The 19,695-nt window shown below is 53.0% G+C and overlaps 3 protein-coding genes across 4 annotated transcripts; 1 reads left to right on the forward strand and 2 right to left on the reverse strand.

Moving 5' to 3' along the window:
* Positions 1 to 1,977: 1,977 nt before the first annotated feature.
* On the forward strand, positions 1,978 to 11,915 carry LOC309590582 (vitamin D3 hydroxylase-associated protein-like; the record flags this gene model as incomplete). Its single annotated transcript, XM_082311877.1, has 15 exons — positions 1,978 to 2,187; positions 3,543 to 3,656; positions 4,002 to 4,145; positions 5,117 to 5,250; positions 5,641 to 5,847; positions 6,332 to 6,372; positions 6,600 to 6,724; positions 7,255 to 7,380; positions 8,215 to 8,312; positions 8,488 to 8,587; positions 9,459 to 9,502; positions 10,012 to 10,051; positions 10,537 to 10,645; positions 10,996 to 11,141; positions 11,790 to 11,915. The coding sequence occupies 15 exons, from the start codon at positions 1,978 to 1,980 to the stop codon at positions 11,913 to 11,915; spliced, it is 1,764 nt and encodes a 587-aa protein (XP_082168003.1).
* A 1,103-nt stretch (positions 11,916 to 13,018) lies between these two features.
* On the reverse strand, positions 13,019 to 16,897 carry NSUN4 (NOP2/Sun RNA methyltransferase 4). 2 transcript variants are annotated; one of them, XM_082314713.1, is made up of 6 exons: positions 16,768 to 16,897; positions 15,623 to 16,053; positions 15,306 to 15,460; positions 14,986 to 15,140; positions 14,165 to 14,289; positions 13,019 to 13,386 (listed from the first exon to the last, which is right to left on the reverse strand). In XM_082314713.1, exons 1-6 carry the CDS (start codon positions 16,882 to 16,884, stop codon positions 13,113 to 13,115), a joined length of 1,257 nt encoding a protein of 418 aa, XP_082170839.1. In that variant the 5' UTR covers positions 16,885 to 16,897; the 3' UTR covers positions 13,019 to 13,112. The 2 variants fall into 2 exon arrangements, with proteins under 2 accessions (XP_082170839.1, XP_082170840.1); XM_082314714.1 differs by having other exon boundaries at positions 13,020 to 13,386; positions 15,623 to 16,043; positions 16,768 to 16,871.
* Positions 16,898 to 18,161: 1,264 nt separating this feature from the next.
* UQCRH (ubiquinol-cytochrome c reductase hinge protein) lies at positions 18,162 to 19,638 on the reverse strand. The gene is made up of 4 exons (XM_082312352.1): positions 19,533 to 19,638; positions 19,419 to 19,442; positions 18,938 to 19,099; positions 18,162 to 18,434 (listed from the first exon to the last, which is right to left on the reverse strand). Exons 1-4 carry the CDS (start codon positions 19,572 to 19,574, stop codon positions 18,402 to 18,404), a joined length of 261 nt encoding a protein of 86 aa, XP_082168478.1. The 5' UTR covers positions 19,575 to 19,638; the 3' UTR covers positions 18,162 to 18,401.
* Positions 19,639 to 19,695: the final 57 nt, after the last annotated feature.

The raw sequence follows: 19,695 nt of genomic DNA on the forward strand, positions 1-19,695 counted from the left end.
CCTTTGCCTAGATGTGGGTCCACACAAAGCCACCCACTGTGACCCAGCCCATCCGCTTCCGTGTAGCTGCTCCCCTCCGCGGCAGGGACTCTTTAATTTCATATGGCTCTCAGAGTGCCTCAGCAGGTCTACTCAGAGGAGTGGATTTGGATTTTGAAGGCTTGGATTTTGAAACCATCCCAGTCCTGAGGGTGGATTCAACCTTCACTCCCTCCAGTCACTCCCCACTGCCTGTGTCCCTGCTGCAGGCTGTGGTAGGAGCCGTGGGGCTGCCCGTGGCTGTGCCATGTGTGGCCTTGCGGTGGCAGGAAGAGCCATACCTCCGGTTCACGAAGGAGGTGGAGATGCTTGCACATTGATAGGGAAAGGGGCTTCCTCAGCAGCATCCAGCCATGTGGAAATGCAGCTGCGCCTGCTGATAAAGCTGCTCTTTGAAATGCCCAGTCAGTCCGGACACAGCTGGCTTTGTCTCCGTTAAACATTTGCCAAGCGTCTAAAGGGCAAGATCGGAGCACAGGTCCCGGTGCGCAAGTGGATGCAGGAAGTGGATGTGGAATGCCCTGACATTTCCCAGCACAGGGAAAAAAACTCCCACACCTGCTCAGCCCAATGTAGAGCTTATGTTGCTGTCACATAGGCAAAGAGCCCACCTCTGCCTCGGGAAGCCCTTGCACAAACTCCCGGAGGCTGGGAGAGGGCTGGGTATTGCTGTGTGCTGACCCTGTTCACATGCCCCTTCCAGAGGCACCTGCTGCAGCCAGCACCGTGGGGCAGGAGCAGGAGCTGGATGGGCTGCAGGCATGTCCCCATGCCGCTGCTCTCGTAAAACCAGCAGTGCCTTAGCTGAGGAGGCATCCTCTGAGCATTCCCTACTGACAAAAACTTACAGAAAACAACAGTGAACTCTCATAACTGCTAAGAATGGACATGACAATGAATGAAAAATCAAGCATTAGAGAACTGCCTAGCCCTGATGGGAGACGGCTCTTCACTTTCCTTTCCATATCCAGTTCCACACTCTGTTGGAGCAGGATCAGGTTCTGGGACTCTGGCCGTCAACGCAATGGGCCTCTGGCCATTGCAACCTTGCAAAGTTTTGTAATGCACAGTCTAGCTGCCCAAAAACCTTTTTCAAGGCGGGATCTGTAGGAGGACCCACCATCCAAAACCACCAGAGAAGATCACAGACAGACCATGGCATTTGTTTTGGGGCTGATGTTGCTGGGTTGTTGCCTTCAGCTCAGTGAATGGTTCTTGTGTGCTTGTAGTGAGAGGCATCTGTGCTGGAAAGACCTCAGACACTAGCTGTCCCAATGTCTGTTGGAAATAGTTTGCTTCTGGCCTGCAACCATGTGGGATTTTCCACTCCTAAGGCAATACCAGTGTGCTCTGTCATGGGGTGGAAGAGCCTCTCCTTCTGGTGCATGCAGACATCACGGCAGTGCTCAGCCCTATCCCACAGGCCTCCTGAAACAGTCTCTGGCCACCATGGGAGCGGCACAGGCTAAAGGATTTGGTGAGTGAGTGGGTACCCCACAGCTATGCATCCTCTTGTCATACCATTCCCGTGCAGGGAACTCTTGTGATTTCAAGCTGTTTTTTCCCCTTCTTCCATTGTCCTCTCAGGCTACGCAGGAAATAGGAAAGCAGCTATTTCCTTGTTTCTTTTGTTCAGCTGATCCCACAGCCCTTCCTCCCCACGAGAGAATTTCCCGCAGTCCAGAAAGCCCCCTATAAACCTGATGCACCAAGGTTCACAGGCCAAACTTCACGTTTTCCGTTTCCTAGTCAATCATTCTCCACCACACGCTCCACTGAAGGCAGCCTTGCAGAGGTCAGCTTTGGACTTACGAACTATTTGCTGACCCGAGGCAGGGGTGCTGGGAGGAGGGACAGGTCTGAGGAGGCAGGGAAGGTCTCCTGCTCCTGCCTTGCTTTTCTTTCTCACTCCATCCCTGGAGACCAGAAGGCCGCATTATGATCCAGCAACAGCTGAGACAGTTCCTGACAGAGAGGGAGGTGGATCCTTCTGCTGCCCTCGTCCTGCTCTGCAGCTCGGCGGCAGCTGTGGTTGTCTGGAAATGGCTGGGCAAAAGGCAGATCCAGAAGAAAATGGAAGAGGCTCGGAGGACCCGGGATGAGGGTGTGAAGAAAATGGCAAAGGCCGTCCAGCAGTTCAGGGAGCAGGTAACCCGTCCTTCTGCGGGGGTCTGAGTTCTGCCACGGTGCCTGCTGATGTTGTTCCTCAGTTCCTCCTTCCAGCTCATGCCTCCATAGCTTTTATAATAAGGAGTCTAGGGGAGTTGTGCCAGCAGCCCCCAACAAGAGGAAAGGCTGCCTTGGGAGGAAGGGAGATCACTGCTCTCCTCAAGCTGGATGAGTTGTGGTGGGAGTTTACAGCCAGGGAGATGTGAATTATTCACTGGGAAGAGGTTTTGGACAACACAGGTGACAAAGCACTGGACCTTCATTGATCCAAAACCCAGTTCTTTTGGGATCTAGAAATGTCTCTTGCCTCTATGGGTAGAAGCAAGAAAGCTTTTTCCTCTTCCTAACTCTAAGTTTACACATCTGTCCACACTCCTATATCTTTATCTCTAAAACCTGGCTTCTGGATGGCTCTTGGAGAGTCTTCAAAAGAACTTTCGCTAGGGTTCCCAGCAAGTGAGACCTCCCAGCCCAGCAGGCTGCCCAGAAGATGCTTGGCCTAACTTGACACTAATGAAGCACAGGGCATTCAGTGTCCCCTGGGAGCAACCAGGACATGACATGGGGATGAATGAGACAGGCACCCAACCAGCATGGATGTGGCCCTGAATTCCTGCTGCAACACTGATTTCTAACGACCTTTCCTTCCTGCTCCATTCACTTCTGAGTAGGTACTGGTTAAACCAGCTCATGTTTACACAGGTAATGTACCTGGAGATGAAGCATACCAGCTACAAGTGATACATACCTTTACAACCTGTTTTCCTAAATATATGTATCTATAAATATAAAACCTTAAAAAAAAGCTGGTGGTACTGAGAACTGCCAGTCATCTTCACCTGAGCAGACCTTACCCACCTGTGAGTCCCTACTGACTTCTTTGCAGGTTGCTGGGCTTCAGCTATTAGATGTTTGTCATCAGACCGGGCTGAGAGGTGAAGGGCCAGCCTGAGACTTGTGTGCAAGGACTTTGGTACCTTCTGCCCAGGCTGGCATTTGCTCAGCTGAGATTACCTCTTGGTCAGTGGGTAAAAGTCGCACAGTGCCAGGAGGAAGGCGCTGATGTGAGGCATTGCCTTGTCCTCTGCTGCAATGGATGCCTGAAGCTCTTCTACAGCTTCAGAGACAGCTGGGCTCCTGTGTTTGCCTCATGTTCATGACATCCAAACTCAGGATGAAACGCTCAGCAGCTCAAGGTCTGAATCCCCACATGCAGGATCTGCCTTTCCAGCAAGCTCTGTTGATAATGCTGGCAAAACTTAAGACTTATACCCTCTGAGCCAAAGGGTAACCGGAGCTGCTGTCCTGGCATCCCCTTCATCTTCCCCTTGCAGGTCCCCAATGTCCAGACGGATTCCATCCTGTCCCTGCCCCTGCTGGAACTCAGTGGGAGACTGCAGGAAGGGTCTCTGTCCCCCAAGACTGTCCTCTACACCTACGTAGAGAAGGTGAGTGCCTGTCCACAGCGTGATGGGCAAATCACTTATGTTCTCCATGCCATGGTGTGTGGGCTGGTGGCTGAGAAGACTTGTTGAAGCTGGTGATTATGACAAGTCTTTAACATAGCAGATATCGGGAGAAAGATATGAAAAGGCAGGAATCTGTGTCTCCTGGGTCAGACCCATCACTGGACAGTCCTTTGAGATGGCTTGAGCTGGGATGCTCTGGGGAGGGAGGTTACCATTCATGCTAAGCCACTAGCCCTTGTTTTGAAGATCCAGGTAGCTACTGAATGCAGCTGTGTAATGATGCTGTTCTTAACTAACACCTCTTCCTCCATGTGTCCGGCAAAGGCCCTGGAAGTGACCCAGCAGACAAACTGCTTGCGACATTTTATCCCAGAGTGTGAGGAGCAGCTCCAGGAAATACAACAGCAGGGGGAGAAAGGGCTGCTCTATGGCATCCCTGTCAGCATCAAGGATCACGTCGGCCACAAGGTGCTTCCCTTCATGCCTGTGAACTGTTCCATCGTGAGCTGGGATGGGTGGTGAAGTGGTGGGACACAGAGAATGGGGAAGAGGCCCGATCCCTCCCTGCTTACACCACAGGAAGCCTGGCTGGGTCTGAGGCTGGGGCCCCATATCTCATTGCAGCTGCAACCCTGATGGTTAGAAGTCTCCATCAGCAAAAAAACCCAAGGGGTGAATAGCTATACACCCAAATGATTTCTTCTCTGATATGTGAGACAGCACAGGCTGGGCTACATGGTCATTTGGGTCATAACTCAGACTTCTGCTCAGAGGTTTGCAGTACCAGGGGTAAGAACATGGCTCAACTTCTAGAAAGTCATTAGTAGCAGGAACCATTAACCTCAAATCCCTGTTGTGCTGTAGCCTGGCCACTGAGCCCCTTAGCAAAGAGCCTGTGCACGAGACACACCAGGGACCTCCTCACAGACATGTCCTGATGAGGACTGACCACACACTCCTGAGCTGAATTTGTTAGGCAGTCTCCTCCATGTTGACTTACCAACACAGTCAAGAGGGCTCTAAGCCCAAAGCAAGCCCCAAACACCAAGGCTAACCAAAAAAGGATCATGTTGTGTTTGCCTGGGATGTATATTCCCTCCCTGAACATCCACTGGTGGCTTCACTTGGACAGCAGGACACTGAGTTTGATCCTGAGCTAGCACACCTACAGAATTGCATCTGGGTCAGGGGAGAGCAATAGCATGGAAAAGAGCAAGGATGGCTACAGGAGAAGCCTTAACCCTTTAAGTGCTTGGCACCCCTCTGCCAAGGATGGAAGGAGAGGGAGTCCTTGGCCCTTCATGCAATGGCTTGCAAGGGAGTGGATTAGTACCACACACCCCCCACACCCCCCCCCCAAAAGGGGACAGCAGATCATCCTTCCAAAACTGCAGGGGAACTGTGCTGACCGTGTCTGTTGTCACTTCTCCTCTCTGCAGGGGCATCTGTCGACCTGTGGGCTTGTGCAATGCCTGGGCACTCCGGTGCAGGAGGACAGCGTCCTAGTCAAGGTTTTGAAGAGACAGGGGGCCATCCCATTTGCAATGACCAACGTGTCGCAATCCCTCTTCAAGTAACATACATCATTAGAAATCTTTCCTCTGGTTGTGCTCCTGAAGCTAAACCCCAGCCTGTAGGTCCCAGGACAAGCTCCTTCCTGTCTCCTGAGATGGTGCTGGGACAAGTCCCTCTTCCATCAGCTCACAACAATCTCAGTTCAACTGAAAATAGCTTTCAGATAAGATTAAGAGGAAAAAAACCTACTATGACATAAGAGAAATCAAGTGCACTTGTGCGTGGGAGGGAGAGAGGAGGCTCATGGGAATGAGCTGTGTCCCAAGGGATTTATGGGATGGAAGGATGGGGTTGGCTATGCCACATAAACTCACTGCAAGGAAGAGCCAACAAACTCAAGGCATTAGGCTGTTCCTGACAGCCCGCTTGCTGTTTTTTTTCTCTCCAGCTACGACTGCAGCAATCCCATCTTCGGCCAGACCTTGAACCCCTTCAACCACCAGAAGAGCCCCGGGGGCTCCTCAGGAGGGGAGGGAGCCCTGATTGCAGGGGGAGGCTCCATCCTGGGCATCGGCTCAGACATCGGTGGCAGCATCCGCCTGCCGTCCAGCTTCTGCGGGCTATGTGGGCTCAAACCCACGGCCAAAAGGCTCAGGTAGGTTCTGGGGTCTGCCTTTCCCACCCTGCAAGTAGCCTGCTAATTCTCAAACTCAGCAGAAGGGGCAAGGTACTCCGTGAGTACTTGGCAGGGGGAAAGAGAGGACAGTTTCTTAAAGGCTGGCTTGCTTTGCTCAAAACCTCTCCCAAGAGGCAGTGTTTTTAGGTTTTGTGAGGAAATGACCAAGTTTTCATTGTAAATCTGGCCTGGAGTTAAAAGGAAAAGGGGGCTAAAATGGTTAAATAATGCCAAAATGGAACATTTTTGGTTAAACCAAAACTAAGATTTGTTGGGGTTTAGTTGGGTTTTGGTTTTTTTTTTCATTTTGATCAAAATTTTCTGTTTCACTTAAATCAAATGCTTTTAATAATTTCCTTCTGGTTTGGGTCTTGAACTGAAGACCCCACCATGTTGTTCAAACATCTTGGGAATATCTCACCATTACTGAAATGAAAATATACTTCTTTTTCTTTTCCCACAGCCTGTCTGGAGTGAGTGGCCCAGTCAGTGGGATCCTGGCAGGTATGTGAATTTTTAATTGCTTTTCTCTATATGCTTTGAAGAGTCCTATGTCCTCCTGTAGGCCTGAGGAAAGCCTGAGACAACCAAGATCTGTCCAGAGTCCTTCTGAAACATCCCACCTCATTGCCTGATCATCCCTTGCAGCCAACGTGGCTGTGCAGAGAGGTGGACCAGTGTTTGGTGCACCTGTTTGCTTCATGTGGACGTTTGCTGTAATCCCACTCCAGTTCCTTGTGCGCTGGGGCCGATGGCAAGGGACGTGGACAGCCTGGCCCTGTGCATGAAGGCGCTGCTCTGCGAGGAGATGTTCCAGCTGGACCCCACCGTGCCCCCCATCCCCTTCGATGAGGAGGTGAGTCCTCCTTTGAGAGCACAATTCATAATTATTAGAAAAAAACAGGTTAATAAGCAGTTGTCATTCTGCCTTCTCAGTTGGTGTGTGTTTTAGCAGATTGAGAGACACTAGAAAAGAGTGGGGAAGAAGGCAACACCAGGGGCAAAAAGCTGAAGATTTTTAGGGGAAGATGAGACAGGATTGGAAACTCCTGCAGCAAATCTCTTGACTGAGGACATTTCCTTTCCCTCTGCAGCAGATGAATTTCAGGAGGTTTTTCCACCTCTGTCCTTTGTAGCAATGGTTGAATCTATTGGTCTTGAGTGGCTGTGCTCTATCTGAAGGGAGGGATGAAGGGGAGGCTGGAGAAAAAGGCAAGGGTGGACATTTGGAAAGGGTAACCTATGGAAACTATAAGCAGCAAACCAGAAAATTAGTTACCCTCTAATGTCTGGAGCTTTTATCCCCTTCTGCAGTGGGCTTCAGCATGGGGGCAGTCCTACCCCCAGGAGGGTTGGAAATGCTTAATTGATGGCTCTTTGCTGCAGGTGTACTCCAGCTCTGCTCCCCTGCGAGTCGGGTACTACGACACAGATGGCTACATGCCGCTGCCCCCTTGCATGCGGCGGGCGGTGCGGGAAACCAAGGAGGCTCTGCAGGCAGCCGGGCACCAGGTGAGCACAACCACCCCACGCTCTTCTCCCCAAGGTATCCCCAGTTTTGCTCCTCGCTGCTGAAATCACCCTTCAGAGACCAACACCCCAAGCCCAGTTGTGGGATAAATGACCTACCAGAGGTGCGGGATTAAGAGACTACAGCCACGTAACAGAATGCAGACACACGCCTATCCGGGGTAGCAGTGCATCTCATGGGGAAACAGCTCTAGCAATTAGCAAGCTTGTACCTTCAAGGGGCCAGGAGTGTAACGAATCCATCTGTGATATGGTGGCTGTGGTCCACACCAGACAGCAGCATCCATAAAGTGCTGCGTTCGACTCTGGAAGGTTGCCACGGCATTTTCTAGGTCTGTTGTTCCCCAGCAGGGCTCTGAGAGGTGTTTTTCTCCTTCCTCCCCAATGTCCAAGGAGACTTCTGTCCTTCCTGGACCACTGAGGGAAAAGGACCATGGGACATGGGATGGGAAACACCTTTCTCTCCCTGTGGAAACATGCTAGTGGTGCTCTTCATAGCAAAGTGTGTCCACATCCGAGCAGGTGTTGATTCTGCTGGAACAGGCGGGAAACTGGTGCAGTTTCTGGCTCAGTGACTGCCTGGAGCAGGATGGAGGAGGAAATAGCACTAGAGAGATCTCAGAGCTGAGCCAAATGGCCGTCAGGGAGGAATAATCCCACGGGGAGATGCCTGGGCTGGTAAAGGGTTGAACTGGGGCTTCTGTTGGCATGTGGAGCCCTGGGAGGTGCTGCTCTGCCTTTGAAGTGTATCCACAGTCAGGCCTTGGAAATTATTCACATCCCCAGGTTGCCACATAATCTTGTGTTTTGGTGCAGCTGGTGCCCTTTTCTCCACCTCGGATCCACTATGTCATGACTGAACTATTTTTGAAGGCATTTTTTGCTGATGGAGGCCGTGCTTGGTTGGACGTGTTGTAAGTAGGAGCCCTCTGGCAGCAGTGCTGTAAAACACCTCCATCCCCTTGCCCGTGAGCACAACACACAGGCAAAATAAGCCCACATCTCCCACCCCAAACAGGCGATACTCAGGTTTCTGAGTAAGGGCAAACAGCTTCTCTGGCATGAACCCCTCCTCTTGTCATCTCTCAGCACAGGAGGTATTGTAGATCCAAACTTGAAATCACAGGTGAATTGCTGCAAGATCCCAAGGCTGGGGAAGAAGCTGCTGGCTCTGATTCTTAAACCTCTGGTGAGTCCCTGGCCTCAGGCTCAAAGCAGAGTGGTGTCAGCAAGGCCTTGAGATGCTTGAAAGCGTGATGGTACCGAGAGACACATTTAACTAGAAACACTGGGATTTCAGGCCAAGGCACACGCTATCACTTTGGAAGGTCTTTTCTAGACCCCTGCTGAGATTTATCCAGTGAAAAGGGAAATGAGAGAAGGATCAGCCAAAAGCTGTAAAAGATTAATGCAGAGCCCACAGCAAGTGGTTCTTCATATGCTAGACCTAGTGGTGCCCAGTTTCCTACAGATTCATGCATTGGGATTACTGCACCAGGGGGACTCGAATTTGAAGCTCTGTCCCTGCGTTGGAGGCCTCCCAAAGATCATATCTTCATGGGGACTCCTGGTGATTAATAAAGGATGGTCCTCACTGTAGCCTTTTCACCAGGTGAGCATCATTTGTAGGGCTTCTCTCCTCCATCCTCCGTTTTCTCTGCCTTTCTGTCCAGTTGGGTTGTTCTCAGCTGACAGGATCAAAAAGGTAGCAGTGAGTGGGAGGCAATCAATCAAAGTGTTTGCAGCGGTCTCGTTTCTGTGAGATACCAAGCTAAAAAAATTTAATTTATCAAAAATAATGAAAGGCAACTTGTTTCAAGTCAGTGCATTCCTCTGTGAGCAGGAAATACTGGGCTGTAAGAAATAAATTGGGAACCAACAACCATAAGTTGGAAGCAAAGTAAAATCAGAACGATGAGGAGCATTTTTAATCATCATTGTTCACCCTCAGTGCAGCATCCCCAGGGACGGAGGCAGGACAGGACTAGGGGTTTCCCGGGACGGCATAAGTTATTGCACCCCCATGTCATGTCCCTAACAGCAACCTCTTGCCTTTCCAGTTTCCCCGCCTGGCTGACTACCTGGGTGCCTTGGGTGGAATGAGGTAAGATGGCATCACCCCCAGGGATGTCCATGAAAATGAATGGTACCTTCTCCTCTAAGTGTCCTTGGGGGGGGGGGGGGGGGGGGGACTGGATTCACGATAGGCTCTGACCTGCTTTCTGCAGGGTCTGTCCCTCCATCCTGGACATGGCTTCAGCCCTTAGGAACACATCTCCCCAGTGTTGCACTGCCCCTAGTGTTATCCTGAAATGACTGAGGGACTTGCATGGATAAGGTCATACAGGAAGCCTGTGGAGGGGATGAGTACTAAATCCAGGCTCACAGGAGAAACCTTCTTTCTACCACTTCCAGGCATTTGTTGCTTAACTGCTTGGCCAAATGCCAAAGGAAACTTTAGACAAATTGTGAAAGAAGTATTGTTTTAAACAATTGCTAAAATTGCCAGCGCTTACCAACCTGGAAGATTATTTAAGCAATTCTTCCTCTTCTTAAAGCTTAAAAGTGTTCCTTGATAAAGCTTAAAAATGTTGCTATGATTTCCACTTGCAGGTCAGTGAAGGAGGTGTGGAATCATCACCATCAGATAGAGGTATGCTTTGAGGACTTTTTTCTCTGGCATCACACTATAAGTTGAGGCTTTATGGCAAGTCCCAGGTCAGAGGACCATGAGTTAGGAAAGGGTTGTGCAGGGGCGTGCTGGGGAGGAGACAAGATGGAGGGAAAGGCACAAGAGAGAGAGAAGAATGGGATAGACAGACTTTTGGGTCAACCCAGCCAGGACTTTATCAGTTGCCCACAGCGCTCATGCCCAAATGCCCACGTTTGACAGGTCAGCCACAATGAAGGCTGTCCTGGGAGTGGGGACAGCTAAAGAGGGACCTTTCCAATTCCTGGCCACAGTCTGGCCATGTGCTGTGGAGGCAGATACTTACACACTCCCCTGCCTCTTCCTTCGAGCACAGCTGCCTGCTGCTGCCTCCTTGGCCATGCCAGAGCCTGGTGCATACCCTGAAGAAGCAGACATGCTCCAGGCGTGGACGTGGCCTCCATGTCATCTCCTCTCTCCTCTCCAAGGCGTACCACACTGAGTTCATCACCCGGTGGAGGGAACTCCAGCTGGATGTTGTGCTGTGCCCTGTCCTGGGGCCTGCCTTCACCACGGGATACCCCGGGAAACTCCTCAGTAAGTGAGTCTGGGAACCTTCCCAGGAGTGCAGAGGACCACAGTGGTTGAGACTGGACAGAAACATCCACTATTGTGGAGCTTTGCCACCTACCTAAGAATTTTACAGGCATGAGGAAGGAAAAATAACTACCGTAAAGCTATCTGAGCAGATGGAGACAGACACATGGATGAAGTGATCTGATGGCAGTTGTTTCTTGCAGTAGAACTTGGACCTGCAGAAGACCAGCCCTGTGCAATCTCTCCTTCCAGCAGCAGCTGGTTCTCAGGGGCTTCAGTGAACCTGTAATGTGTAAGTTTGAAGGAAGACAGGAGGCTGTGACTACCTGCATTCTCTCTTCTGCTCTCAGCTGCCATCTCCTCCACGATGCTGTACAATGTCTTGAACTTCCCTGCTGGGGTGGTACCTGTCAGCACAGTGACAGAAGCTGATGAGGAAGAGCTAAAGCTTTACCGAGGATGCTGTGATGACCCCTGGGACCGGACGCTGAAACAGGTATGCAACATGGAAAGTGGTGGAGCAGAGACTGCTGATGGATGTACAAGTAATAGTTTCACTGAGATCAGGGGCTCCTAAATGTCTCCATCAATATGGGCACAGTGCAAAAAAAATCACTTCTTTATACACCCCTTGCAAATCCCTTTTCTCCCAAGCCCCAAAAAACATAAGTCACTAAGCTTTGGGGGAAGCGGGGGAGCACCCCCAGGCTAGATTACAGGCTGAAACCAAAAAGGAGCCATGCAGCAAGGCTTCTTTGAGTAGGTCCTTGTGACAGCCACAGCACTGCACTGCGCTTTCCTCCTGGTCCATGACGCCTTCACCAGGCCCAGGCTGCCAGCGGAGCATGGATCAGGAATGAGGATGCTGAAGGAAAAGGGATCTGGCTGCAAGACGGCTCAAAGCAGAGCTGGCTGGGGGGGTGGGTATCTTAAACACGCTGCCCAAGGTTTAGCAACCATTTCTATCATGAGAACAGCAAGAACCTTCCCTCTGCCCCAGTGTGCTAATGCTGCTTGAATGGCAGGGCTCAGCTCCTATCTCCCCACTCTCCAGGACGAGCCACGTGCCTAAACCAAGTTTCCAAAAGCTGCTGGAGGTCTGAGCCCCCTGGCTAATCCCTCACCACTTGTGCCCCCGCTGCAGGCTGTGGCAGGAGCCGTGGGACTGCCGGTGGCTGTGCAGTGCGTGGCCTTGCCGTGGCGGGAGGAGCTGTGCCTCCGATTCATGAAGGAGGTGGAGACCCTCAGCCGTGGGAAGAGAACAGCATAGCCTCCACGGTCCCACGCCTGCAAGGCCAGAGGCGAGGTGAAAGGGACGGCGCTGCACAACTTCACTTTTGCAATCAATCAGCAGCACAGAGATTACAGCGAGGGGGGAAGGAGGAAGGAAAAGCCATTTCCTAACCCCCCTCCTTGCCAATAAGTACCCATCCTGTAAGGAACCAAGATGCCATGCAGAAGGCAGGGCTGGGTTCAAATGATGGTAAATCTATGAACTGCACCTTCCTGGAAGGATGGACATGGATGGGGGTTCACCCTCATTTTCATCTATGCTGCCTCTTGCAGAAGCGGGGTGATGCTGAGAGAAAAGGATTACAAAAGCTCAATAGCAGTTTCTTGCTGGCACTGGAGTAACTTCATATGGATGTAACTATGGGCTGCCCTGTAAGGAATACAGCCATGTCTACCCTTCCCATCACTGTATTTTGCTCACAAAAATAAAAATGTAGCTATTAAGCAACTCTCGTCATAAACTCCAGTAATCCTTCGCTGATGGCTATGATTATATGAACGCACAGTTATTACTCAAAATCATACACACACCTTCCCACTGGACATTAAAGGGCATCTAGCACGGGAGCATTCACACCTCACTTCTCAGCCGCAGCTTTCCTGTCCGTGAGGGATGGCAACAGTCACTGGCCTTTCCATGGCACCAAGCTCTTTCCACCACCAGATCTCAAGCATCCCAAGCACACTTCCAACCTCACAGCAGGGGCATTCTTCGGAACCTATTTCAGTACCTTGGGCTGCTCTTTCTGAAGGTAGGAGATAAGCAGAGACAGATGCAGCTCAATTATGCAGATCCACATCTGGGACAGAAAGGCGGAGGTCCCCAGATGGTGTTTGTTAACCCAAACCCGCTCATGTAGGATCAAAGCAGTCAGACAGGAGGGAGGCAGCAGCATCCACACAGGGCCATTTACCCCGTCCTGAGACAGATGGATAAATCACTCCCTTTGATAAGACCTCTCTCTCTTTCCTAGATTAAACACCTCAGTCTCAAACAGATAAATATTCAGGAGACTCCACAGCAGGTCTTTCTCATTTATTCTCTACGTTTGCAGTAAAAAAGCAGGCTTCCTTTCGGACATTTTAAAAAGAAAAATAAATACAAAGCAGTTTTGCTTTCCCTGGAAATTTGGGCTATTTCCTGACAGCCAGCAGACATAGTCTCTCACCCCTTCTATATCCGACGTAATTTGCAGAAATACATAGGTCCAAAGTTGGCTGTGAGGTGAGGCAGAACAAGCTCCCCCAGCCGGCAATCTGAGAAGAAGGAAAATGTGTCCTGGAACAGCGTCCGAAAGTGGCTCAAGTCCTCAATGTGGATCCTGATGTTAAACTGGGTTTCTGCAATTTCTGTTGCTCTCTCAATCACATACTCATTCTGCAGCGGGGAGAGGGAGCACGTAGAATACACCACCTCTCCTCCCGGCTTGGTAGCAAGGATCCCAGCCCTGCAGGAAGGATTAACACACACACTGTCACGGGAAGAAGAGGGCTGTGTGGGACACCAGCATTCCCACCCACCAAAACTGGGAAGCCAGCACGTAACTTGTAGGAGGCGAGAGAAATCTCCTTGAACTCCACAGGCTCAGCTGTGTCACTGCAACGTGAGGACTGTTTTAGACCTGGGCAGTAAGGGTCAAATAGATGCTTAGATTGATAAAGTACTTAACATGGGAGAGACGCTTCTGGAGAGCAGCTGGAAGGAGGGATTCCTCCAAGGGAATGGGATAAGAGTACGTACAGGGGAAGAGGCTCTTGCAGTTCAAGCGCTGCCATGGGACTCTCTAATCTGTTTCCTTATTGCCCCAGCTGGCAGTCAGCCCATCCAGCCTTCCCAGCGAAACAGGGTGACGAAGCACCCCCATGCTCTCCCATGTGCTGGGAGATGTGGACACTCAGGAATCCTCCAGGGCTGACTGCCGGGACCCGGGAGATCATCACACAAAAGGACGACACTATACCCATCCTGTTCCTTAGACCCTCCTCCCTACCTCCTATGGCTGCTGCTGGGGACAGGAGAGACATTTGATCTGACTGAGAACACTTGCACCTTCTTACACCTACTATGATTTGATGTGTTCAACTATTGCCATGCCAGAAAACTACACATGGTTTCCACATTTCCCAGTCAGCAACACATAAAGTCAGAAGAGGTGTCAGTGCTGGCCATGGAGAGCTGCTACCGTAACACAAATAGCACCAAAACACAACATTGAGCTCACTCACATCAGCAGCTGCAGCTGCAGCATGGGCAACATCTGACGCTCCTTGGTTCGTCTCTTGTGGAAGATGTTGTTGTCCTCCTCCATGACAGAGTGCCTGTCCGTCGTGCAGGGCACATCCACCAGGACCTGCAGCAGCAGAGGTCCTGCATCAGTCCTGGGCCCAGGGCAAGCTCAGCGAGTCTCCCAGCGCAACCTGCCCCTTACCCAACTCCACCCTTGCCACGCACCAAGCAGCTCTCGGTACCTTGCCTAGCTGATGCTGCCCGAGTGCAGGTGTGCACCCACACTGAACTGTAACTCATCTGGCTGCTTTTGCATTTTGGGAATGTGCAAACAGACACAGAAATGGTGGATAACATCCCACTCTCACGCCTGTCCTCATTTAACGTTTCTACTCTGTGCGCCTTCCTGGTAGGCGTCACCGCAGCACATACGGCTGCAACCACGCACAGCCAGAGCTCCTGCAGTGACGCCTCCCAGAGTAACAAACCCAGCTCCCGTGGCTGGACATGGCTGAGAAACAAGAAGTAGCTGGTCTTCACATTTAACCCCTTCCAGGTGATGGATTAGAACAGGATTTTTAAGGGGTACTACACAGGTTAATGAAGGTACAACTCCAGATGCCCATATGCACCAGATCTTGCAGGAAGAGTATAGCAGGAGGAAGTATTACTCCATATGTGGCTTAGTCTTCTCTCTTTCTCTGCATTTAAGATTATGGAAAACTATACAGTTATACTGTGGGATAAGCTGCTGCCTTCCTCTGAAACAGGAGGAAAGTGAACTAGATGGGTTTACCTTCACCGGCTCCCGATCACCTACCTTATGGAAAGTGCCACCTTGCAGCTGCCCCCAGTCCCTTCCATCGTAGGACGTGACACTCACACTTTCCCTGATTTCTTTGGGAACATAGCTATGGAGAATCTGGTACAGCCTCTTCGTCCGGGAAACGGAGACGTCATTGGCTGCCAGATGCCCTAAGAGGACAAAACAGGCACACTGGGAATGTCACTCTTGCAAAAACACAACTGATTTCCCACCCTCATATCCAGAAATTATTAATGGTCAGACATTAACGGGGACAGCGCACTCTCCCAGCCCTGTTTTACGCACGGGAAGAAGGAACACCCACCTCCACTTACCACAAACCCCAGTCTGCAGCAGAGCCAGAGTCTTGCCACCCGGAGCCGCACAGAGGTCGAGGACAAAGTCACCCGGCTGCACGTTGAGCGCCAGGACGGGCAGGAGAGACGCTGCATCCATGAGATAATAGTCAAGGAGCCCCAGAGCATCCGGCCTGGAAATCACCAGTTTGCGTGAAAAAAGCAAACGTGCGAGGGGAAAAGAAAACAGGAGTTGGGAGTGAGGATGGGGGCGTACAGAAGCAGTGGGTGCTCATACACATGCGGCCCCCGGGGCTGGCAATGACAGCGGGCGGTCTGTCCCGGGGACGCCTCACCGTGCAGGGCGAAAGCGCGTGATGTCGCCCCTGGGAAAGGTGTAACACTTGATGTTGGAGCTGATGGCGGCACGAAGCGGTAGTGACATCTCTGCCTGCGTCATCGTTTCTGCCTGCATCACTGTCCTGCCCTCGTCAGACCCTTCCTGGGACCTGCTTTCCCCTCTCCCCGCTTCCTCCGCAGCCGCACCCTGCTGCAATCGCTGCGCCTTTTTGGGGGCTTCGGAAACAAAATCGGTGGCATTCAGCAGCTCCAGCTCTTGGGTGACATGGTCGACAGGAGAGAAGTTGTTGAGGAGAGCGCCGTACTTCTGCTCGCAGAGGAGGCCGGCGCGGACAGAGGGCCACAGGTCCTTCAGCTGCAGGCTGTAGTTCACGTCGAAGTGGTGCAGGGCCAGCCGCGTGGGCGGGATGCGGGGGGCTGTGGCAGCCTCGGGGGAAAAAAATACCGGAGATGTTAAAAGACAAAATACCTTGACATCCCAGCGTCTCCCTCAGCCTCAAGGTTTTTCTGGGAGAATCCAGCACTGTGTTCTGTGCTGCCAAAAGTCCCTGGGACCTTGCTGCAGCCCCACAAAGTGACTGCGCCCCCGACACCCATGAGCTGGTGGTCCCCTGGGGAGGGGTCAGGACTGGGAACGGCCAAATGGGGCTGGGGGCGCGGGGTGGGCATGCCTGGAGGGGAACGGAGTGCTGTAACGGGGGTGCAATGGGTACGGGGGTGCTGCAGGGTGCAATGAGAGGGGATTAGAGGGGTGCCATGAGGGGATTAGAGGGCTGCAATAGCAATGGAACTGGGGTAAATTGGGGAGGGAAAGGGGGTGCAAAGGGTGCAAGGAGGTGCGGAACGGGGAGGGGAGAGGCATAAAGAAGGTGGGACGGGGGAGAGGAAGGTAGGACGGCGGTAGGAAGGGGCGCAGAGGGGGCATAACCCGCGTGTAACGGGGAAAGAGGAGACAGAAGGGCGGGGGCAGCGGGGGAACGATGGAAGGAAGGGGTGTGGGGGAGAAAGGGGGTGCAATGGGGCGCGGAAGGGTTAGCGGGCAGAAAAGAGAGGGTGCAACGCCGTACGAGGGGGGAGAGGGGGCGCGGGAGGGGAGGGCAGGCCAGCCCCCGTGGCGAGGACCCGCTCCGGCCCCGCTCACCCATTTCTTCTTGTACCGGTGCCGGCGCGGCCCCGGTCCCAGCCCCGGCGGCGGCGGCCCCCGGCGCAGCAGCAGCAGCGCGGCCCCCGCCCGCCCGCGGCCGCCCAGCGCCGCCATCGCCCGCGCTCCCCGCCGCGCCTTCCGGGGCGGGGCCGGCACCGCCCCGCCCCCGCCCCCGCCCCGGCCCCGCCCCCGGCCCCGCGCTGCAAAAACCCCCAAACTCCTAAAATGCACGCGCCACGGTTACCCTGGCAAAGCTCCATTTCAGTCCACTAGGGATTAAACTTGAAACCCCGCCACACCGAGAGGGAACGGCCCAATTCAAAAGGGGTTTTTCCGCCTTGCAGACGCCGAGAAAGGATTTGCTGCCCTGTGAAACATCGGTGTTCCTGCTACTGAACATCCTACTCGGAAGAAAAACAGGCAGAGCGTGAACTTGACCCTTCCGCGGGACAGTCCCAGGCCAGCAGCAGGGGCTGGTGACTCACGCTGAAGGGCTTTAGCTCCCCCAGGTGACCGTTCACAGCATCACAGACGCGGGTAGGTTGGAAAAGACCTTTGAGATCATCAAGTCCAACCGTTAACCTAGCACTGCCAAGTCCACCACTAAACCGTGTCCCTAAGCACCACATCTACATGTCTTTTAAATACCTCCAGGGATGGGGAGACAACCATTTCCCTGGGCAGCCTGTGCCAGTGCCTGACTGCCCTTTCGGTGAAGAAGTTTTTCCTAATATCCAACCTAAACCTCCCCTGGCGCAGCTTGAGGCTGTTTCCTCTCGTCCTATTGCTTGTTACTAGGGAGAAGAGACCAACCCCCACTTTGCTACAGCCTCCTTTCAGGCAGTTGTAGAGAGCAATAAGGTCTCCCCTCAGCCTCCTCCAAACTAAACAACCCCAGCTCCCTCAGCCGCTCCTCATAAGTGCTCCAGACCCTCCACCAGCTTCATGCTCCGCTCCGCGTCTGAGCAGGTGGAACCACCACTCTGCCCATCCACAGCCACGCGGTCTGGGCAGGAACACGAAGCCAACTGCGGCCAGGAGGCTCTTCCAGCCACTGGCAGCAGCAGGTGACAGCGAGGGACAGCTGACAGTTTGCCCCCAAAGCGGGGAAACCTCTCTCCCAGAAAAGGGTCACGCCCTTTAGCTTGACTTAGTCAGAACTTACTCTGTGAACAATATCGGTCTCGTGGAGCTTGGAAACACCTCTGTGGCTCCAACAGACAAACTTCTTCGCTGTGGGATCGCGCTCCAGCCGCTGCGCATCACGGCTGCACAAAAAGGACATTCCCACAAGCAAGGAAAAGCCTCCCCCCACCAAATGGGGTCTGACCCCCACTAATTCCATCTTAACCCAGTACAAGTCAGAAGCACAAGGATTCAGAAACAAAGGGAGGGTATTTCCAAGGGAACTCTGAATGTTTAATATGGAAAATTACAGAATATCAACACGTTTTTTGCGTGGCTGCGCATCTTCCACGAGAACAGGCGCGGTGACAGGCTGACGCTCGGTCGCTGCCAGGAAGCCGTTTCGTTTGTACTTGGTGTGGAGAATGAACGGGCAGGAAGCGGCGCTGGGAATCCAGGAACCGCCGAGATGGGCTGTGGAAGCAGATGGACAATCACGCCCGCCTTCACTTCAGGTTCTTAAAGAGTTTGTGAGCAACCTGAAAAGAGACAGAGCATTCAGTAACTCACAGTTTAGGGATAGAAATCAGGATGGTGTTACCACCTGCCTCTTCGTTTTCCAGGCTGCTAACACACACAGCCCCGCAGCCCTCCGCTCGTCTCATCGTTTTGCAACGAGTCATTCAAGCAAACTAACAAGCCGAGATTTCTTACAAAGTTTCACCTCAGGTTAAAAAGGTTTAATTTTAAAATGGCAAATACAACACTGAAATAGCAAAGTGTCATTTGCGGGCAGAAGCAACGTGTTTGACTTATTTAATCATTGAGTAACCTACCAAATCCCAGCTGGAACTGTTGTAACAAGGAGGAACCAAACATTTAACAGGAAAAAGGATCAAGGCTCACAGTTCTTCGGAGCTTACTGCGACTGAACAGCGACCACATCCCACGCTTGAATTGTCTGCGCTCTCAGAAGCGCAGCTAAAGGCAGCTCTGCTCCCAGCACCAGCAGGGAGGCCGCATCCCTGGGTGCCGCACTTACGCAGTGGTCCCTGGCATGCAGGAAGTCAAAAAGCTCCTCTGTGCACTGCTCCTCCGTCTGGGACCTGGAGGACACCCGTGCGTCGCACAGCTCCAGCCGCTCCCGCGCCTTCACGCATTTCTCCGTCTGCTCGCAGTGCTCACGGACCGTGGTTAAAGGGTCCTGCAGACACGGGGCTGCCGTCAGAACAGGGAGACCCCGAAACGCCGTTTTCCCCCGAGGCCCTTGCTTTAACAGGGAGCCATACATCCACGCCGAAGCCCGGATTCACGCCGCCTCCCCGCTAAGCTTTGCATCGCAGCACAAAGCGGCGACGGCGGCCCCAGCCCCTAGGGATTTGTCTGTCAGTGCTGGAAGGCACCAGGCCTCTTCCCCTGGGAGCAACGAGCAGTTGCGGAGGCTACGGGTGTCCCCCGCCGCCGCCGAGGCCTGCCAGCTCCCCGGGCAGGGGCGGCCCAGGCCGCCCCGCCCCCCGTCTTACCACCAGCTCTTCCTCCTCTTCCTCCTGGGGAAAAAAAAAAAGAAAGCACAGCCGTTACCATCGACCGTCCGACTGCCGGCGGCCCCCGCCTCGGCCCGGCCCGGCCCCGCTCACCTCGGGCTCCCCGGCGTGAACGACGCTGTCGCGCAGCCCCATCGCTCCGCTCCCGCCGCCCAGAAGGACTCGCCAGGGTCACCCGCCGGAAGTGCCGCTCCCGGCCCGGAAGCGGAAGCGCCCCCGCGGCGCTCTGGGACCGCTCCCCCTCCGAGGGTGGTGC

The sequence above is a fragment of the Platalea leucorodia genome (assembly GCF_965183815.1).
Source record: "Platalea leucorodia genome assembly, chromosome: 5".
In the NCBI taxonomy this organism is placed as follows: Eukaryota; Metazoa; Chordata; class Aves; order Pelecaniformes; family Threskiornithidae; genus Platalea; species Platalea leucorodia.